This window comes from Scyliorhinus torazame, chromosome 22 (assembly GCF_047496885.1).
Source record: "Scyliorhinus torazame isolate Kashiwa2021f chromosome 22, sScyTor2.1, whole genome shotgun sequence".
In the NCBI taxonomy this organism is placed as follows: domain Eukaryota; kingdom Metazoa; phylum Chordata; class Chondrichthyes; order Carcharhiniformes; family Scyliorhinidae; genus Scyliorhinus; species Scyliorhinus torazame.
Genome location: NC_092728.1, coordinates 50,050,736 through 50,075,051, shown reverse-complemented (window position 1 = coordinate 50,075,051; position 24,316 = coordinate 50,050,736). Strand labels below are relative to the sequence as shown.

The window sequence follows — 24,316 nt, the reverse complement described above, 5'->3', positions numbered from 1 at the left end:
CAACTTCGAGCAAGACCAAAACAATTCATTGATTATATTCCTCTACACAAGAGGTTTAAAGTTGAGCAGAACTGAAGTATCTCCCCAACAAGAAAATGTAGAAGTCTAACAATGAAGATATTCACATAACTGGACAATTCCCAGAGGCAGCCCTAGCATCTCCTGCAGCTGGTGAGATTTCTGGGGCACCATACAAATGCAAGCTTCTTCAGCAGACCAAAGATTCTTTCGCCAATTTGGCTGTAAAATTGGATAACATAAGGGGACATTGAGGCCTGTGTGTGGATCTGTATAAAATCTATGTATTTATAATTAGCAATCCAGCACCTTGTCACAAGAGAAAACTGCCTTTGTAAGTATTTTTATAACTCACATCAAGTTTCATCAAGGTCAGAAGATCCTTCTTGCCGGCCTCTAAAATCATGTGCTCCTGCTTCTGATTGTCAATCACACTTGCTTGTTCCTCGCCCTCAACGTAGCGATAAACAACAGAAGGCTGCTCCATCATAGTAACACTCTTCTTCAGAGAAGGCTATTGAACAAATAAATGGGGTTAGATGGCAGAGGCACCTTTTGCAGTTTCTATTTTTGTTTTAAAACAATCACCCCCCAGCAACGTTTTTTTTAATAAAAGCAAACGATCACACTGTGGTGAACTACTGTAACAGGAGATGTAAGGTAGGACCTGCACTACAGGTTCGCCGGTAGCTCCTGCCAGCAGGCTCCGCCCACAGAGAACTGTATAAATATGTATGACCTCCAGTGCCCTGCCATTTCGCCAGCTGCAGCAGGAGGCCACACATCTGACTGTAATAAAGCCACAGTTGTACCCAAATTTAGTCTTTGTGCAATTGATCGTGCATCAATTTATTAGTCAGATTTTCCACAGAATGGATATCAGAATTAAGCCCGATCGCCTGCAGCTGGATCTGCACTCGCCCGACGCCAGGAAAGACTTTACTCACTGGCTAGCATGTTTCGAGGCTTACATCAACGCGGCGGACCCCGTGCCAACAGAGGCTCAGAAGATAAATGTCCTGCACTCTAGACTGAGCTCCAGTGTGTTCCCGTTGATCCGAGATGCCACGAATTACACAAAAGCAATGGAACTCCTCAAAGAACACTACGCGCAGAAGACAAACAGGCTCTTCGCCAGGCCTGTACTTGCCACCCGCTCGCAACTACCTAGTGAGTCCATCGAAGACTTCTGGCGGGCCCTAATTCCACTTGTCTGGGACTGTGACTGTCAGGCTGTCCGGCCGCCGAACACTCGAATCTCCTCATGCGCGATGCCTTCGTGACGGGGATTGCGTCGGACCGCATCCGAGAACGATTGCTGGAACAGGCCACGCTCGAACTGGCGGAGACGAAAACCTTGGCGCTCACCATGACGGTCGCATACCGTAACGTACAATCGTACCTCTCCCGCCGCACTGCCCACCCTTCTACTCCTTCCTACCCTCCTGGACCCCGCCGACGACCTCCTCAGCCGGGGCCCTGCGTTCGCAATACGCCTGCGCCGCACGCTGATCCGCGCAGCCCGAGGTTCCCCGCTGCTACTTCTGCGGTCAGCAGAAGCATCCCCACCAACACTGCCCGGCCCGCACTGCAGTTTGTAAAGCCTGCAGTAAAAAGGGCCACTTCGCGGCTGTGTGCCAGGCCCGCACAGTCGCTGCGATCGTGTCCGCTATCGCCCCCTCCCTCACGCCAGACGCACAATGGGAGCGGCCATCTTCTCCTCCCGGGTCCATGTGCGACCAATGGGCGCCGCCATCGTGTCCCGACCCCGTAATGTGCGCAGCATGGGCGCTGCCATCTTGTCCCCCACAGGGTCTCCGGGCATCCCGGCATCAGAACCGCGCACCCTCGCCACCCGAAGCATCCGATGGCTACCCGCAGCTCGCTTCGATGACGCTGGACCAATCTCGCCCGCACAACCTGGCCACACGTCGATGACTGTTAAAATCAACGGCCACGCGACCTCGTGCCTGCTGGACTCCGGGAGCACCGAAAGCTTTGTTCACCCAGATACGGTAAGGCGCTGCTCCCTCGCAGTCCACCCTGCCAATCAAAGGATCTCCCTAGCCTCCGGATCCCACTCCGTCCCGATCAAAGGCTTTTGTACAGTCACCCGCACTGTTCAGGGCGTAGAATTTAGTAACTTCCGCCTCTATGTCCTTCCTAATCTCTGCGCTGCACTCCTGTTGGGCCTGGACTTCCAGTGCAACCTCCAGAGCCTCACCCTCAAATTCGGCGGGCCCATACCCCGCCTTACCGTTTGCGGCCTCGCGACCCTCAAGGTCGATCCCCCCCCCTCCCTTTTTGCCAATCTAACTGTGGATTGCAAGCCCGTTGCCACTAGGAGCAGACGGCACAGCACCCAGGACAAGACATTCATCAGGTCCGAAGTCCAGTGGCTGCTTAAGGAGGGTATTATCGAGGCCAGCAACAGCCCCTGGAGAGCCCAAGTGGTAGTGGTTAAAACTGGGGAGAAACACAGGATGGTCGTGGACTGCAGCCAGACCATCAATCGGTACACGCAGCTCGACGCGTACCCCCTCCCACGCATATCTGATATGGTCAATCAGATTGCGCAGTACAGGGTCTTCTCAACAATTGACCTGAAATGCGCCTACCACCAGCTTCCCATCCGGAAATCGGACCGGCCATACACTGCCTTCAAGGCGGACGGTCGCCTCTACCACTTCCTTAGGGTCCCTTTCGGTGTCACAAATGGGGTCTCGGTCTTCCAAAGAGAGATGGACCGAATGGTCAACCAGTACAGTTTGCGGGCCACCTTTCCGTAGTTAGGTAATGTCACCATCTGCAGCCATGACCAGCAGGACCACAATGCTACCTCGATAAATTCCTCCGTACTGCCACTCTTCTCAACCTGACCTACAACAAAGAGAGGTGTGTGTTCAGCACGACCCGGTTAGCCATTCTCGGCCATCTAATCCAAAACGGACTTCTCGGGCCCGACCCCAACCGCATGCACCCCCTAATGGAACTTCCCCTCCCCCACTGCCCCAAGGCCCTCAAACGCTGCCTGGGGTTCTTTTCCTACTACGCTCAGTGGGTCCCAAACTATGCGGACAAGGCTCGCCCACTCATTCAGTCCACCCAATTCCCCCTTGTGGCCGAGGCACAACATGCTTTCGCCCGCATCAGAGCAGACATCGCCAAGGCCGGGATGCGCGCAGTGGACGAGTCACTGCTTTCCAAGTAGAAAGCGACGCTTCAGACGTCGCCCTTGCCGCCACTCTAAATCAGGCAGGCAGACCCGTGACATTCTTTTCCCGTACCCTTCATGCCTCTGAAATTCGACACTCATCCGTCGAGAAGGAGGCCCAAGCTATCGTTGAATCTGTGCAGCATTGGAGGCATTACCTGGCCGGTAAGAGATTCACTCTCCTTACGGACCAATGGTCGGTTGCCTTCATGTTCAATAACACCCAGCGGGGCAAGATCAAAAATGATAAAATCTTGCGGTGGAGAATCGAGCTCGCCACCTATAATTACGAGATCTTGTATCGCCCCGGTAAACTCAACGAGCCCCCAGACACCCTCTCCCGAGGTACATGGGCCAGCGCACAAGTGGACCAACTCCGGGCCCTATACGACACCCTTTTGTCACCCGGGGGTCACTCGATTGTGCCATCTGGTCAAAGCTCGCAATCTGCCCTACTCCGTCGAGGAAGTAAGGACAGTCACCAGGGACTGCCAGGTCTGTGCGGAGTGCAAGCCACACTTCTACCGGCCGGACCGTGCGCGCCTGAAGGCTTCCTGCCCCTTTGAACGCCTCAGCGTGGATTTCAAAGGGCCCCTCCCCTCCACCGACCGTAACACGTACATTCTCAGTGTGGTCGATGAGTACTCCAGATTCCCCTTCGCCATCCCATGCCCCGGGATATGACGTCTACCACCGTCATCAAGGCCCTCAGCACCATCTTCGCTCTGTTCGGTTTCCCCGCCTACATCCAGTGACGGGGGATCCCCATTCATGAGCGATGAGCTGCGTCAGTTCCTGCTCAGCAGGGGTATAGCCTCCAGCAGGACGACCAGCTACAGCCCCGGGGAAACGGGCAAGTAGAACGGGAGAATGGGACGGTTTGGAGGGCCGTCCAGCTGGCCCTATGGTCCAGGAACCTCCCAGCCTCTCGCTGGCAGGAGGTCCTCTCTGACGCACTGCACTCCATCCGGTCACTATTGTGCACAGACTCTAATAACACACCCCGTGAACGTGTTTTTACCTTCCCCAGGAAGTCCACATGCTCAAGCACCGGTCCTTCTCCGAAGGCACGTTCGACTCCACAAGGCGGACCCCTTGGTGGACAGGGTTCACCTGCTCCACGCCAACCCTCAATATGCCTACGTTGAGTTCCCCGACGGCCGCCAAGATACTGTCTCACTCAGGGACCTGGCACCGTCAGGTTCCACCCCAACACACACCCCCACCAATGCGCCACCCCCCCCCCCCCACCCACCTCCCACCGCGCCGCCAATATTGACCCCACCAGACCACTACCCCCCCCATCCCTTTTCCACACAAGAGGACGAAGAGGACTTTGGCACTCTCCCGGAGTTCCCCGATGACTGGCCAGCATCAGCACGCCGCCGCCACCACCACCATCGGTGCCACCCCCACCACCGCCAGCACCGACTTCGCCGCCACCGTTACGCCGCTCCCAACGAAGCACCAAAGCACCGGACCGGCTGAACCTTTGACAGACCCCCCCCCCCACCTCCCACCGCGCTGCCAATATTGACCCCACCAGACCACTACCCCCCCATCCCTTTTCCACACAAGAGGACGAAGAGGACTTTGGCACTCTCCCGGTGTTCCCCCATGACTGGCCAGCATCAGCACCGCCACCACCACCACCACCACCATCGGTGCCACCTCCACCACCGCCAGCACCGACTTCGCCGCCACCGTTACGCCGCTCCCAACGAAGCACCAAAGCACCGGACCGGCTGAACCTTTGACAGACTCCGTACCGTCAACATGGACTTTTCTTTCCCTACCACTGTACATAATTGCACTAATTGTATATAGTTTCATGTCACCCCCGCCAGACTCATTTTAACAGGGGGTTAATGTGGTGAACCACTGTAACAGGAGATGCAAGGTAGGACCTGCACTACAGGTTCGCCGGTAGCTCCTGCCGCCTGGCTCCGCCCACGGAGAACTGTATAAATATGCATGACCTCCAGTGCCCTACCATTTCGCTAGCTGCAGCAGGAGGCCACGCATCTGACTGTAATAAAGCCACAGTTGTACCCAACTTTAGTCTTTGTGCAATTGATCGTGCATCACACACAGAGTGCCGGAACTGCTCATCCACCTCCCCCAGTCTGTTGGGGAGATGTTTATTCACTTTCCAGCCATGCCACTGTGTGATTGATGCATTTAACAGCAGTAGAGCTTCCATTCTGAAAGAAGGTTTAAGAAAGGAAACTTAAGCTGCATGTTTTGGTTCAAATGTTCAAGCAAGTACAATTTTCCAACTTCTGTGTCCTAAGGAAACTGAAAGGAGGTCAGGCTGGAATCAAATTGCATACATTTAAATTTAAGTGAACAACTCTTATGCTTGCAGACATGTTGCATCGTCCACACTGGTTTGATTCCAAAAGTGCACAGAAAAAGATTTGACTGAAAAAATTTTAAAATGACAAAGAACATAACATATATGATGGATATATAGGAATGTATTCTCCAAGAGTTTTAAATATTGGCCCATGTTTTCCATTATTTTATGATACAGTATATCTCCGCGGATGGAAATGGCTGGCACGAGGGGACATAGCTTTAAACTGAGGGGTAATAGATATAGGACAGAGGTAGGTTCTTTACGCAAAGAGTAGTGAGGCCATGGAATGCCCTACCTGCTACAGTAGTGAACTCGCCAACATTGAGGGCATTTAAAAGTTTATTGGATAAACATATGGATGATAATGGCATAGTGTAGGTTAGATGGCTTTTGTTTCGGTGCAACATCGTGGGCCGTAGGGCCTGTACTGCGCTGTATCGTTCTATGTTCTATGTATATACATACACACAAACAAAAATACATATATTAAACATATGCTCTCTCTCTCTCTCTATATATATATATATATATATATATATATATATAAAATATATTTAAAATATATATAAAATATATAATATATAAATTATATGTGTGTATATAACACACACACACATACATTCACACACGCACGCTTATATAATATATACATGCATGTCGTGTGTGTAAATACCCTGCACGTGAATTTATTTATTTCTCCTCCTAAGATATTGCAATCACTTTTGAAGTGCAGTAACTGTTATTAGGGGCAGCACGGTAGCATAGTGGATAGCACAATTGCTTCACAGCTCCAGGGTCCCAGGTTCGATTCCCGGCTTGGGTCACTGTCTGTGCAGAGTCTGCACGTCCTCCCCGTGTCTGCGTGGGTTTCCTCCGGGTGCTCCGGTTTCCTCCCGCAGCCCAAAGATGTGCAGCTTAGGTGGATTGGCCATGATAAATTGCCCTTAGTGTCCAAGATTGCCCTTAGTGTTGGGTGGGGTTACTGGGTTATGGGGATAGGGTGGAGGTGTTGACCTTGGGTAGGGTGTTCTTTCCAAGAGCCGGTGCAGACTCGATGGGCCGAATGGCCTCCTTCTGCACTGTAAATTTTATGAAATCTATGAAATGATGTAAGCAAATATGAAGCATCTACTGGGTTCTTCATGTTTTAGAACAGGGTATCATTTTTCCTTTTGGCATCTGTGACTAACCAAGTGCGTGTTTGACAGAGGTTTCCCGCCTAGTTTAAGTTTCACTTAACTCACAGTTGGCTGATTTAGAGATCTAGATGGAGTCCTAAAATAGATATGTACCTTGACAGACATGACAGGACTGGAACTACGATCTTCTGCTGACAAGCTGATCCTTGCCCTTTCATACATCATATCCATGTCAGATTTACTAATGGACGCGCCTCCTGCAACAAGAACCAGCAATTATTTCAAAGCAAGAGAGCAAATTATTTATCCATTTTACAAAGATACACAGATTGCCAATCTGTAACAAACATCCCCAGGGTCACCATACTGACTCTCAGATTGGTTTTAAAACAAATGCAGCCAAGCTGCAATGTTTTCCTGGTATAAGCACTCAAATTTGGATTAGAGACAATTGCCACCATCAGTAGTTGTGACCATCACACAGTTCTTGTGGAGAAAGTCCCACCAACAAACCGAGGATGCCCTCCATCGTATTGTGTGGCACTACAAAAGGATGTGCTGGCCTTGGAAAGGGTCCAGAGGAGGTTCACAAGAATGATCCCTGGAATGAAGAACTTGTCGTATGAGAACTCGCGGTTTGTACTCTTTGGAGTTTAGAAGAATGAGGGGGGATCTTATTGAAACTTACAGGATACTGTGAGGCCTGGATAGAGTGGACCTGGAGAGGATGTTTACACTTGTAGGAAAAACTCGAACCAGAGGACACCATCTCAGACTAAAGGGACGATCCTTTAAAACAGAGACGAGGAGGAATTTCTTCAGCCAGAGGGTGGTGAATCTGTGGAACTCGTTGCCACAGAAGGCTGTGGAGGCCAAATCACTGAAGGCTGCGGAGGCCAAATCACGGAGTGTCTTTAAGACAGAGATAGATAGGTTCTTGATTAATGAGGGGATCAGGGGTTATGGGGAGAAGGCAGGAGACTGGGGATGAGAAAATATCCGTCATGATTGAATGGCGGAGCAGACCCGATGGGCCGAGTGGCCCAATTCTGCTCCTACGTTTTATGGTCTACCCCCCTGTTAAATGGGATAAAGTTTAAATGGGCATCCATGGGGTTCTGAGGGTCATCAGTAGGAGCGGAATTGTATTTAACCACAATCTAAAAACTCATAGCCCAGCGTGTCCCCGCACTCTACCACTACCATAAAGGCGAAGGATGAACCCCGACTTCTCAGAACCATGCATACCAAAAAATGTGATGTAGACCTGGTGACGCTGCAACACAGGACGGCTTGCGTACCAAACAGTGGAAGCAGCATACAGAACTAAGCGACTCCACAACCAACGGATCGGATCGCAGCTCTGCAGTCTGTCACATCCAGTTGTGAATGGTGGTGGACAATTAAACAATTAACTGGAGGAGGAAGCTCAACAAATCTCTATTCCCGCCCCCCCCCCCCCACCCCCAAATCCTTAATGATGGAGGAGCCTAGCACACAGAGCAAAAGTAAAGGCTGAAGCATTTGTAACAATCTTCAGCCAGAAGTGCAGAGCGGATGATCCAACTTGGCCTCCTCCCGGGTTCCCCAGCTTCAAAGTTTTCGACTATTTGATTTTCTTCACGTGATATCAACAAACAGCTGAAGGCACTGGACAATGCAAAGGCTATGGGCCAGGGCAATATCCCAGCAATAGTACGGAAGACTTGTGCTCCAGAACTAGTCTCACCTAGCATTGTGGATAGCACAATTGCTTCACAGCTCCAGGGTCACAGGTTCGATTCCGGCTTGGATCACTGTCTGTGCAGAGTCTGCGTGGGTTTCCTCCGGGTGCTCCGGTTTCCTCCCACAGTCTAAAGATGTGCAGGTTAGGTGGATTGGCCATGATAAATTGCCCTTAATGTCCAAAATTGCCCTTAATGTTGGGTGGGGTTACTGGGTTATGGGGATAGGATGGAAGTGTTGATCTTGGGTAGGGTGCTCTTTCCAAGAGCCGGTGCAGACTCGATGGGCCGAATGGCCTCCTTCTGCACTGTAAATTCTATGATCTATGATCTATGATCATGCCTAGCTGTTCCAGTACAGCTACAACTCTGGCATCTATCCAGCAATGTGGAGAATTGCTCAGCTATCTCCTGCACACAAAAAACAGGACAAATCCAACCTAGCCAACTACTACACCATCAATCCATTCCTGATCATCAGCAAAGTGATGGTGGTGAGATGAAACAGCACTTACTCAGCAATAACCTTCTCACTGACACTCAGGTTATGTTCTGCCAGGGCCAGCCAGCTCCTGACCCAAATATGGGCAAAAGAGTTGAACTCAAGGGGTGAGACGAGCGTGAATTCCCTTCAGGCAATGGCAGAATTTGAGTGCGGCATTAAGGAGCCTGAGCAAGACAAAGTAAATGGGAATTGGGAGTGGGTGGGGGGGGGGGGGGGAACGTTACATTTGCTGGGGTCATACCAAGCACAAAGGAAGATGGTTGTGGTTCTTGCTTGGAGGTTAGTTTTCTCAGTCCCTCGGGAATTCATCAGGATAGTATCTTAGACCCAACCATGTTCAGTTGCTTCATCAGTGACCTTCCCTCCATTACAAAGTCAAAAGTGGGGATGTTCACTGATGAATGCACAAATGCTGAGCACCATTCACAATTCTTCAGGCTCTGAAGTAGTTTGTATTCTTATTCAGCAAGACCTGGACAATATCCAGGCTTGGGCTGATATGGCAAGTAACTTTTGAGCCATACAAGTGCCAGGCAATGACCATCTCAATATGAGAGAATCAAACCATCGCCCCTTGACATTCAATGGCATTACCATCACTGAATCTCCTACTATCAACATCCTATGGTTTAGCAGCGGCCAGAAACTGAACTGGACTAGCAATACAAATACTAAGCCATATAAATAATGAGGTCAGAGACTGGGAATTCTGAAGAGAGTAAATAATTTCCTGACTTTCCAAATCCTGTCCAAAGGCACAAGTCTGGAGCGTGATGGAAAACTCTCCACTTGCCTGAAAAACAAGCGCCCTCAATTGCCACCCAATCCACTACTGACGCTAAGTATGTACCATCAAAAAGATGCACTGCAGCAACCCATCAAGGCTCTTTCAAAAGTACCTTCGAAACCCGTGACCTCTACCATCTAGAAGGACCAGGGCAGCAGATGCATAGGAACACCATCAGCTGCAAGTTCCTCTCCAAATCACACCATCCTGATTTGGAACTCTATCACCGTTCCTTCGTTGTCACTGGATCAAAATCCTGGAACTTCCCCCCTAACAGCACTGTGGATGTACCTACATCACATGGACCATAGTGGTTCAAACAGGCCACTGCCACCTTCCCAAGGCCAAGTAGGGATGGAGCAATAAATGCTGGTCCATACCCAAGGAGAAGGCAAGGGATTGGCGAGTTGCTCATTCGGAAAAGAGGTGCAGACATGATGGGCATTCAAATGGCCCCTCTTGTGCGCTGTAACAATTCTGTGAATTTATGAATAAATAATTTTTTTAAACTCCCTTATAGAGCGTTTGGTGCATTGCATTTTGGCCTCGGCTCCATGGCGGGGTGGGCGAGGGGTCCTTAGTCTGTGATAATTGAGAATAAAGCCATAGTCCAATGAAACAACGAACAAACCTCTCGTCATCATGGAAACAGCTAACAGGCCATGATTAGGGATAGCATATCCTGCTCAGATATAGCCAGAGTAACTATTACATCAGGGAGGGGAAATGCATCTTCAAATTGCACATTGTGAGCTGTTTACCACTCTTTGAAATATGTTAAGAGCATCACTTGGTTTGAAGTTTGAAAATATCTTCACTACTTTACAAAAAAGGTTTGTTTCCGCAATCCTCTAATTGGACCTATTCACGATTAGCAGGAACTTCTCATTCTGTCGGAGTTGCGTAAAAGCCACAATATATCAGTGATGACAGCCATACGATCACAGTCCCTCCTTAGCTGTACAATTTCACTAATGAGCGAGGAAGGTATGAATCTCGAAATGCTAATCAGACTCCTGATGGGTGGGTTTGTGTGCATGTGAAAGCGAGTGCAAGCGAGAGAGCACAGACATGGTAGGTATAGGTAAAGACATAATCAAGTTCAGCCCTAATGGTCTGTACTCACATATGAAGAATAGCTACTTGGACAAAGCATCAAGGAAGAAGAGAAAGAAAACTGAAAGGTGTAATATTACACAGTCTCGCAGAGGATGTGGAGTGAATCAGAGCTTTCAGGGTGTCAGATAAACTAACCAGTTTATTATTGGAGCGTTTGGTGCAATGAGTTTGGGCCTCGGCTTCATGGCGGGTTCTTAGTCTGTGATAATTGAGAATAAATCAATATTATAATGAACAAAGCTCTCATCACCATGGAAACCGCGATCAGGCCAGGATTAGGGACAGCACATCCTGCTCAGATATAGCCAGAGTAAGAAGTCTACTAGACTAACCAGTCTACTAAAGATGTTATGTGTGCACCAACATTAGTTACTTAAGCAAAGCTGTCCAACTGTTTGTCTATTCTGGCAGTCAGTGCAAGGCATCTAGGTCTGCAGGGGACCAAGACAATAACATGAAGAAGCACACTCTAGACAGACCTTATTTTGAAAGGATTCAGGTAATTTGAGCTTTTGTGTGTGCCTTGATTGCACCTGTTACTTGCTAGAGGACAGTGGGTTTTGACATCAATCATAGATTATCATAGAATTTACAGTGCAGGAGGCCATTCGGCCCATCGAGTCTGCACCAGCTCTTGGAAAGAGCACCCTACCAAGGTCAACACCTCCACCCTATCCCCACAACCCAGTAACCCCACCCAACACCAAGGGCAATTTTGGACACGAAGGGCAATTTTATCATGGCCAATCCACCTAACCTGCACATCTTTGGACTGTGGGAGGAAACCCACGCACACACGGGGAGGATGTGCAGACTCCGCACAGGCGGTGACCCAAGCCAGAATCGAACCTGGGACCCTGGAGCTGTGAACCAATTGTGCTATCCACAATGCTACCGTGCTGCCCATAATGAAAGTGGAGAATGTGGGCAGCACATTCATGTCAAGGACAACATGAGCATTGTTGCGCACGATCTAAACACCACAGGAGCAGATCTGGCCTGCCTACGTCCACAGAGAGACTCCTGTGGCACATAAAGGAAGAAAAGGTTTGCATATGAGGCAGACTTCTTGCACAATGGATGGTGCTGCAATGCTTGGTGACATGATGCTTTCCATTGTAACATTCTGGCATACCTTCTACACTTGCCAGACCAACGGAGTGGAATTCTTGTGAATTAACAGGCATTGTTTGATCCCCCTCTCTCTCTGGAGAGAGCGAGAGAGAGAGAGAGAGAGAGAGAGCCACTCACTAGCAGCCAGGAGAGAAAAACAGGTTAATGTTCACCCTCCTCATGTCAACTGAAGCACTCCCGCCACTGCCGAACTGAGGTCACTGAACTTGGCAACAGACCAGGAATGAAAGTTAGGAAGTTCCTGGTTGGTGTGGCTCAGTATTAGCTTCATGTCCCTAACTACATACGAGAGGTAGTCCCATCTAGAAAGTATGAGGAATCAAGGTATTCAACAGTGTTGCTAGTTTCCGTGCAAATCATGCTGTATACGCTGGTCACCAACCTGGGATATCCAAAGGTGCAGAAGCTGAGCGACATCTCTTGCTTAAACTATCTCCAGCCACACTCTTGGAATCTGAAATAAAGAGGGGGGAAAAAAAAACAATCTAATAGAACTAGATCCTTAAAATAAAAATCTGAGCTAAATTATCTCAATTCACTTTCCAGAAGCAGCAGCAGAAACTTTCATCATTATCACACAACAGACACAATCAAATCAACCAATAAACATGACTCTCGGGTGACTAGTTGGCAGTAATAGAAGAGAAGAGTCTCGACAGTGCAGAAGGAGGCCATTCGGCCCATCGAGTCTGTACCAACCTCCCGAAACAGCACCCTACCTAGGCCCACACCTCCACCCTAAACCAGTAACCCTACCTAACTTTTTGGACACAAAGGGGCAATTTTAGCATGGCCAATCCACCTACCTAGGCCCACACCTCCACCCTAAACCAGTAACCCTACCTAACTTTTTGGACACAAAGGGGCAATTTTAGCATGGCCAATCCACCTAACCTGCACATCTCTGGACTGTGGGAGGAAATCGGAGGAAACCCGTGCAGACATGGGGAGAGAGTGCAAACTCCACAGTCACCCAAGGTCAGAATTGAACCCGAGTCTCTGGCGCTGTGAGGCAGCAGTGCTAACCACGGTCACGTTGCCGCTCATATCTACCTTGGGTCCCTGACTTCAAATTCAGCACAGAAAGATCTCATCCCTTGTGAAGTGAGCTTGGGATCTTTTCACTTATTTCTTAGTAGGCTGAGCTAAGCACCTCAGAATCAACGCAATTAATTTTTATTTAAAAAATTTTTTTTTTAAAGAGTACCCAATTATTTTTTTCCAATTAAGGGGCAATTTAGTGTGGCCAATTCAGCCAACCTGCACATCTTTGGGTTGTGGGGGCGAAACCCACGCAAACACAGGGAGAATGTGCAAACTCCACACGGACAGTGACCCAGAGCCGGGATCGAACCTGGGACCTCGGCGCCGTAAGGCAGCAGGGCTAACCCACTACGCCACCGTGCTGCCCTGAATCAACACAATTAATAACCTCAAGAATAGCAACAATGATAGCCAGCGTGAGAAATAGGAATGCTCAAACTAGCGTAGCGGAGTCTTTTACTGCAGCTGGGGAAAAATGTAGGTACATGGTTGAATGGAACAATAGTATATCTTAACTGGATAGTACCCTATACTCAGTGGACCTCAAAAGTGGAAAGAAATTTTGACCCCAGCACCATCATTCTTCTTGAACACAGCTTTTATATAAAACGTCAAGAGCAACTATAAACTGAAGAACTAATGCAATAATAATGCGATGCCACTATTCTTAAACGGAGTACAACATCCACTTATATAGTGAAATGGAAGAAAGTTTCCCAGTAATATGCAAGCACTTCGGAGGAACAACATAATTCAACCAAGTCACAGGTGGCACTGAAAACCAACAATGTATCTAGACCATAAACGGCCCAACGCTCTCACCATTACCATCACAAGCAAGCAACACCCAAGAGATTCCAAACTGAAGATTTAACTTAGCAATAGGTTGACAATGAGGGAAAATTTATCACTTGAAGCAAAATAAAAATAACCTAAAGAAAACAAAATAGTACAAGTCCATTCTCTTACTCTGCTCAATAAGTGCAATGGACCAAGATGGAGAATGCCCTCTTCCCCCTGGCTGAATATTCCTTATTTCTTATGCAGTAAGCTTACATTAGTTTTCCACTCTCTCCTCCCAGTCTCACTTCCCCACTCCTCGGGACTTTTGGCACGATAGGATGAGCCAATTACCCCAAGTAAAGACATTGGATAGCAGTGGATTAGACAAAGCATATAAACCAGTATGAGTGCTAGGATGCAGAGTCAACTTTAGTATTTATCTAATTCAACTAAACCTCATTATTTCTCCCTGGTACCAGTACATCTCTCCAACTACTACATCATTCTATCTTATTCTGTGCCCTCAGCTTTAAAAATGGTCAGCACTCAATATTAATTAAAAGCATATAATTAAACGTATCACGAATAATGAATGGTTATAGAATTATGGGCGGCATGGTAGTGTAGCCACCTGGGATGGCCACGCCCCGATTACGAAATGGACACTTTGCAAAGAATGCAGGGAAAATTGGACAATACCGAAAAAGCAAGCAGGTGCAAGGCCTGTCTGTTGATTAGAGCTGTAGCTCTCAGACAAGACCGATATTGCAGAACCATCTACATACTAATGAGCCATACCGGGAACAAATGGCAACATTTAGGTAAACAATGCGAAGACAGACACCCCGGCGCCAGAGGAGACTAAAACAAAGTAGACCAATGGCCACCTAGGACAGGTCCAGCAACCAGGGAACCCACCCCTCTATTGGAGGAAAATCGATAAGGACAATTGGGAAACGGCCCAATTAATTGGGGCCAAGTTCAAGGCCTGCCCAAAAGCGCGCAAAGCCCTTTTGGGGTATGAAAAGGATTCCACAAGAGAGAATCGCTCTCTTGGCCTTGGCTCTCAGCGAGGAGAGACCTGCCAAAGCTACGCCAGAGTTCCAATTCAACGCACGCTACGAGATAGACACTCCTAGTTGATATCCTGTAAACAGCTCAACCCAGCAGCCTCAGAATCGAGCAACGTCCATTGTTCCTCTGACTGAGTGGGCACCCGAAGCGAAGTATAGGCTTTTAGCAATAGCGATAGTTTAGGTTGTAGAGTTTTATGCACGAGTAGATTTGACGGTGTGTAAATAAATGAGCATTGCTTTTAAACTTACTAACTGGCGTATCGAGTCTTTGATCAGTATTCGGTTTTGAACCTGGTGGCGGTATCGAAAGATACCTGGCGACTCTTGAGCAAACGTAATTAAACAGAGCCAAATTAAGAGACAACAGCAAGTTAGCAACAGTAGGACAGTGGTTACCACTGTTGCTTCACAGCACCAGGGTCCCAGATTCCATTCCCGGCTTGGGTCACTGTCTGTGCGGAGTCTGCACGTACTCCCCGTGTCTGCGTGGGTTTCCTCCGGGTGCTCCGGTTTCCTCCCACAAGTCCTGAAAGACGTGCTTGTTTGGTAATTTGGACATTCTGCAGTCTCGCTATGTGTACCTGAACAGGCGCCGGAGTGTGGCAACTAGGGGCTTATCACAGTATCTTCATTGTAGTGTGTTAATGTAAGCCTACTTGTGACAATAATAGAACACAGCACAGTACAGGCCCTTCGGCCGTCGATGTTGCGTCGACCTGTGAAACCACTATAAAGCCCATCTACACTATTCCCTTATCGTCCATATGTCTATCCAATGACCATTTGAATGCCCTTATGTTGGAGAGTCCACTACTGTTGTAGGCAGGGCATTCCACACCCTTACTACTCTGAATAAAGAACCTACCTCTGACATCTGTTCTATATCGATCTCCCCTCAATTTAAAGCTATGTCCCCTCGTGCTAGACATCACCATCCGAGGAAAAAGGCTCTCACTGTCCACCCTATCTAATCCTCTAATCATCTTGTATGCCTCAATTAAGTCACCTCTTAACCTTCTTCTCTCTAATGAAAACAGCCTCAAGTCCCTCAGCCTTCCCTCATAAGATCTTCCCTCTATACCAGGCAACATTCTGGTAAATCTCCTCTGCACCCTTTCCAATGCTTCCACATCATTCCTATAATGCGGCGACCAGAATTGCATGCAATACTCCAAATGCAGCCGCACCAGAGTTTTGTACAGCTGCAACATGACCTCATGGTTCCGAAACTCAATCCCTCTACCAATAAAAGCTAACACACCGTACGCCTTCTGAACAACCCTCTCAACCTGGGTGGCAACTTTCAGGGATCTATGTACATGGACACCGAGATCTCTCTGCTCATCCACACTACCAAGAATCTTACCATTAGCCCAGTACTCTGTCTTTCTGTTATTCCTTCCAAAATTAATCACCTCACACTTTTCTGGATTAAACTCCATTTACCACCTCTCAGCCCAGCGCTGCAGCATATCTATGTCTCTCTGTAACTTGTAACATCCTTCTGCACTGTCCACAACTCAACCGACTTTAGTGTCATCTGCAAATTTACTCACCCATCCATCTATGCCATCCTCCAGGTCATTTATAAAAATGACAAACAGCAGTGGCCCCAAAACAGATCCTTGTGGTACACCGCTAGTAACTGGACTCCAGTCTGAACATTTCCCATCAACCACCACTTTAGTCTTCTTCCAGCTAGCCAATTTCTGATCCAAACTGCTAAATCACCCTGAATTCCATGCCTCCATATTTTCTGCAGTAGCCTACCATGGGGAACCTTATCAAACGCTTTACTGGAATCCATATACGCCATATCAACTTCTTTACGCTCATCCAGCTGTTTGGTCACCTTCTCAAAGAACTCAATAAGGTTTGTGAGGCACGACCTACCCTTCACAAAACAGTGTTGACTATCTCTAATCAAATTATTCCTTTCCAGATGATTATACATCCTATCTCTTATAAACCTTTCCAAGACTTTGCCCACAACAGAAGTAAGGCTCACTGGTCTATAGTTACCGGGGTTGTCTCTACTCCCCTTCTTGAACAAGGGGCCAACATTTGCCATCCTCCAGTCTTCTGGCACTATTCCTGTAGACAAAGATGACTTAAAGATCAAAGTCAAAGGCTCAGGAATCTCCTCCCTAGCTTCCCAGAGAATCCTGGGATAAATCCCATCCGGCCCAGGGGACTTATCTATTTTCACAATTTCCAGAATTGCTAACACCGCCTCCTTATGAACCTCAAGCCCTTCTAGTCTAGTAGCCTGAATCTCAGTATTCTCCTCGACAACACTGCCTTGTTCCTGTGTGAATACTGACGGAAAATATTCATTTAGCACCTCTCCTATCTCCTCTGACTCCACGCACAACTTCCCACTACTGTCCTTGACTGGCCCTACTCTTACCCTAGTCATTCTTATATTCCTGACATATCTATAGGAAGCTTTAGGGTTATCCTTGATCTTACCCGCCAAAGACTTCTCATGTCCCCTCCTGGCTCTTCTTAGCTCTCTCTTTAGGTCCCTCCTAGCTAACTTGTAACTCTCGAGCACCCTAACTGAACCTTCATGTCTCATCTTTACATAAGCCTCCTTCTTCCTCTTGACAAGTGTTTTGACTGCTTTAGTAAACCACGGTTCCCTTGCTCGACCACTTCCTCCCTGCCTGACAAGTACATATTTATCAAGGACACGCAGTAGCTGTTCCTTGAACAAGCTCCACATTTCCATTGTGCCCATCCCCTGCAGTTTTCCTCTCCATCCGATGCATCCTAAGTCTTGCCTCATCGCATCATAATTGCCTTTCCCCCAGATATAACTCTTGCCCTGCGGTATATACCTATCCCTTTCCATCACTAAAGTAAACGTAATCGAATTGTGGTCACTATCACCAAAGTGCTCACCTACCTCCAAATCTAACACCTGTCCTGGTTCATTACCCAGTACCAAATCCAATATGGCCTCGCCTCTCGTTTGCCTATCTACATACTGTGTCAGGAAACCCTCCTGCATACATTGGACAAAAACGGACCCATCTAAAGTACTCGAACTATAGCGTTTCCAGTCAATATTTGGAAAGTTAAAGTCCCCCATAACAACTACCCTGTTGCTTTTGCTCCTATCCAGAATCATCTTTGCAATCCTTTCCTCTACATCTCTGGAACTTTTCAGAGGCCTATAGAAAACCCCGAACAGGGTGGCCTCTCCTCTCCTGTTTCTAACCTAAGCCCATACTACCTCAGTAGACGAGTCCTCATCAAACTTCCTTTCTGCCACCATAATACTGCCCTTCACTAACAATGCCACCCCTCCCCCTCTTTTACCACCTTCCCTGAGCTTACTGAAATATCTAAACACCGGCACCTGCAACAACCATTCCTGTCCCTGCTTTATCAATGTCTCCGAAATGGCCACAACATCGAAGTCCCAGGTACCAGCCCATGCCGCAAGTTCACCCACCTTATTCCGGATGCTCCTGGCATTGAACAAGACACTCTTTAAACCACCTTCCTGCCTGCCGGTACACTCCTGCAACTTTGAAACCATACTCATGACCTCACTACTCTCAACCTCCTGTATACTTGAGCTACAATTCAGGTTCCCAATCCCCTGCTGAACTAGTTTAAACCCTCCCGGAGAGCATTAGCAAATTTCCCGCCCAGGATATTGGTACCCCTCTGGTCCAGGTGTAGACCATCCCGTTTGTAGAGGTCCCACCCACCCCAGAATGAGCCCCAATGATCCAGAAAACTGAAACCCTCCCTCCTGCACCATCCCTGTAGCCACGTGTTCAACTCCTCTCTCTCCCTATTCCTCGTCTCGCTAGCACGTGGCAGGGTAACAACCCAGAGATAATAACTCGGTTTGTCCCAGATCTAAGTTTCCATCCTAGCTCCCTGAATTCCTGCCTTACATCCCTATCCCTTTTCCAACCTATGTCGTTGGTACCCATGTGGACCACGACTTGGGGCTGCTCCCCCTCCCCCTTAAGGATCTCAAAAACACGATCCGAGACATCACGGACCCTGGCACCTGGGAGGCAACACACCAACCGCGAGTCTCTCTCGTTCCCACAGAATCTCCTGTCTATCCCCCTAACTATGGAGTCTCCAATGACTAATGCTCTACTCCTCTCCCCCCTTCCCTTCTGAGCAACAGGGACAGACTCTGTGCCAGAGACCTGTACCCCCCCCCCCCAACAGTATCCAAAGCGGGATACTTGTTACTAAGGGCAACGACCACAGGGGGTCCCTGTACTGACTACTTCCTCCCAGCCCCTCTCACCGTCACCCATCTATCTTTATTCTTCGGAGTAACTACATCCCTGAAGCTTCTATCTATAACCACCTCTGCCTCCCGAATGATGCAAAGTTCATCCAGCTCCAGAACGCGGTTTCTGAGGAGCTGGCGATGGGTGCACTTCCCACAGATTAAATCAGCAGGGACACTGATGGCGTCCCTCACCACAAACATTCTGCAGGAGGAACATTGCACTACCTTCCCTGCCATCCCCTCTAGATAAAAAAAAAGAAAGAGCTTACCTGTTATTCACTCTACCCCTTAGGTTAAAGGAGGTGGAAGGGTGGGGGCCACTACAAGTGTCTAGGGTTTAGAAACTGCCCAACTTAAATACAGGTAAAAAATAAAACAGTTAACCAGCAACCACTGCGCCTCACACAAAAACAGCAATCAGCAGTTATGGGCCTGCGCAAACAATTTAAATCTTCACTACTTACCCAGCAGTCACTCTGTCCTCACTCCGACTGGATTCAGCTGGAAACTCCCTACAGTAAGTTTTTAAAAAAATTTACTCCCCTTCTCAGCAAGCAGTCACTCAGCAACCACTGCGCCCCGCACGATAACACCTCACTTGACAACAGCTCCTCCACAAACCACCTTCAAGTTACGGTGACCACAATGCACGTATGCAAATTCCCCCCACAACAGCCAATCAGCAGCTCCACTCTACTGCCCTCTGCTGGATTGATAAAGATTATTAAAGATGATTAAAATCCTTAAATTACCAGTGAAGATGTCAAAATATCATGTACAAAAACCAAAATGTCACCCATATAGGCAGTGAGATTCAGTAGTTCGCACATTTTCATACATGGCACAACACCCCTGTTGCTATTAGGCAGAGTACCTTCTGACTCACTGTAACACGACAAGTCATCTGCTAAAATAAAGAAAACACAGCCACATGTACATCTGACGATTTGTTTCTGGTCACAATTCCTGTAGATCCTTAAACAAATACAACAGCCATAGTTAACGGAATTCACAAGAATAAAACTCAGTACAAGCAAATATATACAAAGTAGAGAATATGTTCATATTTCTGAAAAAAGAGCAGCTTCATCATCATCCATTCAGTTTTCTTAGTAATACTAATTTCCGTTAATTCTTCCGTCTCACTTGACCCTTCGTTCACTAGCATTTCTGGGACGATATTTACAACTTTGTGAAGTCAGAACTAAGTGGTTGTTTAATTTCGCTGCCATTTTTTTTGTTCTCTATTATAAACTCTCCTGTTTCAGACTTTAAGGGACCTGCGTTTGTCTTCACTAATCTTTTTACATACTTATTATTAGAGAAGCTTTCACAGTCCACTTTCATATTACTTGCAAATTTACTCTCATACTATATTGTCCCCTCTTAATCAATCTCTTGGTTCCTCCTTTGTTGAATTCTAAACTGCTCCCAATCCTCAGGCTTGCTACTTTTTCTAGCAATTTTATACACCTTATTCTTGGATCGAATACTATCCTTGAGCTGCTTTTCTTGTGTTTTTGCGCCAAAAAGGAATGTATAACTGTTGCAATGCATACGTTCTTTCCTTAAATATTAGCCATTGCCTTTCCACCGCCATGCCTTTTAACAAAGTTCCCCAATCTATCTTAGTCGACTCACACCTCATATAGAACATAGAACAGTACAGCACAGAACAGGTCCTTCGGCCCTCGATGTTGTGCCGAGCTTTGTCATACATCTTCATATCTTCATAGATTCCTTGGTTTAGATTTATGAGCCTAGCTTCAGATCGGACCTCAATTTCCATCCATCATATTATGGACACTGTTCCCTCGGACCCAAGTTAATAATACTATTAATTAACCCCTGCTTATTGCATAATACCAAATCTAGGACAGCATATTCCCTAGTTAGTTCCTCAACATACTGGTCTAAAAAAAATCTTGTCCAGGAATTCAGCCGCCAGTGTTACTGCTAATGTGGTTTTCCCAGTCTATATATAAGAACAAAAGAACAAAGAAAAGTACAGCACAGGGACAGGCCCTTCGGCCCTCCAAGCCCGTGCTGCCCAACTAAACTACAATCTTCTACACTTCCTGTGTCCGTATCCCATCCTATTCATGTATTTGTCAAGATGCCCCTTAAATGTCACTATCGTCCCTGCTTCCACCACCTCCTCCGGCAGCGCGTTCCAGGCACCCACTACCCTCTGCGTAAAAAACTTGCCTCGTACATCTCCTCTAAACCTTGCCCCTTGCACCTTAAACCTATGCCCCCTAGTAATTAACCCCTCCACCCTGAGAAAAAGTCTCTGACCATCCACTCTGTCTATGCCCCTCATAATTTTGTAGACCTCTATCAGGTCACCCCTCAACCTCCGTCGTTCCAGTGAGAACAAACCGAGTTTATTCAACCGCTCCTCATAGCTAATGCCCTCCATACCAGGCAACATTCTGGTAAATCTCTTCTGCACCCTCTCTAAAGCCTCCACATCCTTCTGGTAGTGTGACAACCAGACTTGAACACTATACTCCAAGTGTGGCCTAACTAAGGTTCTATACAGCTGCAACATGACTTGCCAATTCGTATACTCAATGCCCCGGCCAATGAAGGCAAGCATGCACTGAGGTTAGGTTTGCACTGAGTGCTGAATTTGGTGCATTTGAGTGCTATAGTGAGAGTTTGGTGACTGAGGGAGTGCTGAATTTGGTGCATTTGAGTGCTATAGTGAGAGTTTGGTGACTGAGGGAGTGCTGAATTTGGTGCATTTGAGTGCTATAGTGAGAGTTTGGTGACTGAGGGAGTGCTGAATTTGGTGCATTTGAGTGCCATAGTGAGAGTTTGGTGACTGAGGGAGTTAGGTGAGGAGGTAGTAAGGTGCTCCTTTCATTTTGTTTCCTACATTTCCGCAAAGAGCGAGAAGGGAGCCAGGAGTTTACAGACAGTGCAGCTGACTGGGAGCAGAGTCGGAGGGCGGAGTTGGTCCACAGGGCAGCTATATTCTGTAAGGTAAGAGGGGATGGAGGCTAGGCCAGTTGCATGCTCCTCCTGTAGGATGTGGGTGGTGAGGGATACCACAGGTGTCCCCGGTGACTATACCTGCGGGAAGTGCACCCAACTCCAGCTCCTCAGAGACCGTGTTAGGGAACCGGAGCTGGAGCTGGATGAAATTCGGATCATCCGGGAGGCAGAGGGGGTGATAGAGAGGAGTTACAGGGAGGTAACCACACCCAAGGTACAGGACAAGAGTAGCTGGGTTACAGTCAGGGGAAAGAAAACAAACAGGCAGACAGTGCAGGGAACCCTCGTGGCCGTTCCCCTTCAAAACAAGTGTACCATGCTGTTGGGGGGGGGGATGACCTACTGGGGGAAGGCCCTAGCGGCCAGGTCTCTGGCACTCAGTCTGGCTCTGGGGCTCAGAAGGGAAGGGGGGAGAATAGAAAAGCAATAGTAGTAGGAGATTCAATGGTTAGGGGAATAGATAGGAGATTCTGTGGTCGCGAGCGAGACTCCCGGAAGGTATGTTGCCTCCCGGGTGCCAGGGCCAGGGATATCTCGGATCGTGTCTTCAGGATCTTTAAGGGGGAGGGTGAGCAGCCAGAAGTTGTGGTGCACATTGGTACCAATGACATAGGTAGGAAAAGGGGTGTGGAGGTAATAAACGAGTTTAGGAAGTTAGGCTGGAAGTTAAAAGCCAGGACAGAGTTGTCATCTCTGGTTTGTTGCCGGTGCCGCGTGATAGCGAGGCTAGGAATAGGGAGAGAGTGCAGTTGAACACGTGGCTGCAGGAATGGTGTAGGAGGGAGGGCTTCAGGTATTTGGATAATTGGAACGCATTCTGGGGAAGGTGGGACCTGTACAAGCAGGACGGGTTGCATCTGAACCAGAGGGGCACCAATATCCTGGGAGGGAGATTTTCTAGTACTCGTCGGGAGGGTTTAAACTAATTTGGCAAGGGAATGGGAACCGGATTTGTAGTCCAGCAACTAAGGTAGCCGATATTCAGGACGCCAAAGCGTGTAGTGAGGCAGTGGGGAAGGGAACACTGACAAAGGAGAGTACTTGCAGGCACGGAGATGGGTTGAAGTGTGTATACTTCAACGCAAGAAGCATCAGGAATAAGGTGGGTGAACTTGAGGCATGGATCGGTACTTGGGACTACGATGTGGTGGCCATCACGGAAACTTGGATAGAAGAGGGGCAGAAATGGTTGTTGGGAGGTCCCTGGTTATAGATGTTTCAATAAGATTAGGAAGGGTGGTAAAAGAGGTGGGGGGTGGCATTGTTAATTAGAGATAGTATAACAGCTGCAGAAAGGCAGTTTGAGGAGTATCTGCCTACTGAGGTAGCATGGGTTGAAGTCAGAAATAGGAAAGGAGCAGTCACCTTGTTAGGAGTTTTCTATAGGCCCCCCAATAGTAGCAGAGATGTGGAGGAACAGATTGGGAAACAGATTTTGGAAAGGTGCAGAAGTCACAGGGTAGTAGTCATGGGTGACTTCAACTTTCCAAACATTGAGTGGAAACTCTTTAGATCAAATAGTTTGGATGGGGTGGTGTTTGTGCAGTGTGTCCAGGAAGCTTTTCTAACACAGTATGTAGATTGTCCGACCAGAGGGGAGGCCATATTGGATTTGGTACTTGGTAATGAACCAGGGCAAGTGATAGATTTGTTAGTGGGAGAGCATTTTGGAGATAGTGACCACAATTCTGTGACTTTCACTTTAGTAATGGAGAGGAATAGGTGCGTGCAACAGGACAAGGTTTACAATTGGGGGAAGGGTAAATACGATGTTGTCAGACAAGAACTGAAGTGCATAAGTTGGGAACATAGGCTGTCAGGGAAGGACACAAGTGAAATGTGGAACTTGTTCAAGGAACAGGTATTACGTGTCCTTGATATGTATGTCCCTGTCAGGCAGGGAAGAGATGGTCGAGTGAGGGAACCATAGTTGGCAAGAGAGGTTGAATGTCTTGCTAAGAGGAAGAAGGAGGCTATGTAAGGCTGAGGACACAAGGTTCAGACAGGGTGCTGGAGGGATACAAGATAGCCAGGAAGGAACTGAAGAAAGGGATTAGGAGAGCTAAGAGAGGGCATGAACAATCTTTGGCGGGTAGGATCAAGGAAAACCCCAAGGCGTTTTACACATATGT

General features: G+C 47.9%; 1 protein-coding gene across 3 annotated transcripts in view; it reads right to left on the bottom strand.

The window, feature by feature from the left end:
• Nucleotides 1-24,316, bottom strand: part of pnpla7b (patatin-like phospholipase domain containing 7b) — a 473,312-nt gene that overhangs the window by 333,008 nt on the left and 115,988 nt on the right. For all 3 annotated transcript variants that reach the window (XM_072488205.1, XM_072488203.1, XM_072488204.1), the window contains 3 exons: nucleotides 12,385-12,456; nucleotides 6,887-6,990; nucleotides 374-532 (listed from right to left, as the gene is read on the bottom strand). In XM_072488205.1, coding sequence (XP_072344306.1) covers nucleotides 374-532; nucleotides 6,887-6,990; nucleotides 12,385-12,456 — 335 coding nt within the window. The remainder of the gene's footprint in view (nucleotides 1-373; nucleotides 533-6,886; nucleotides 6,991-12,384; nucleotides 12,457-24,316) is intronic.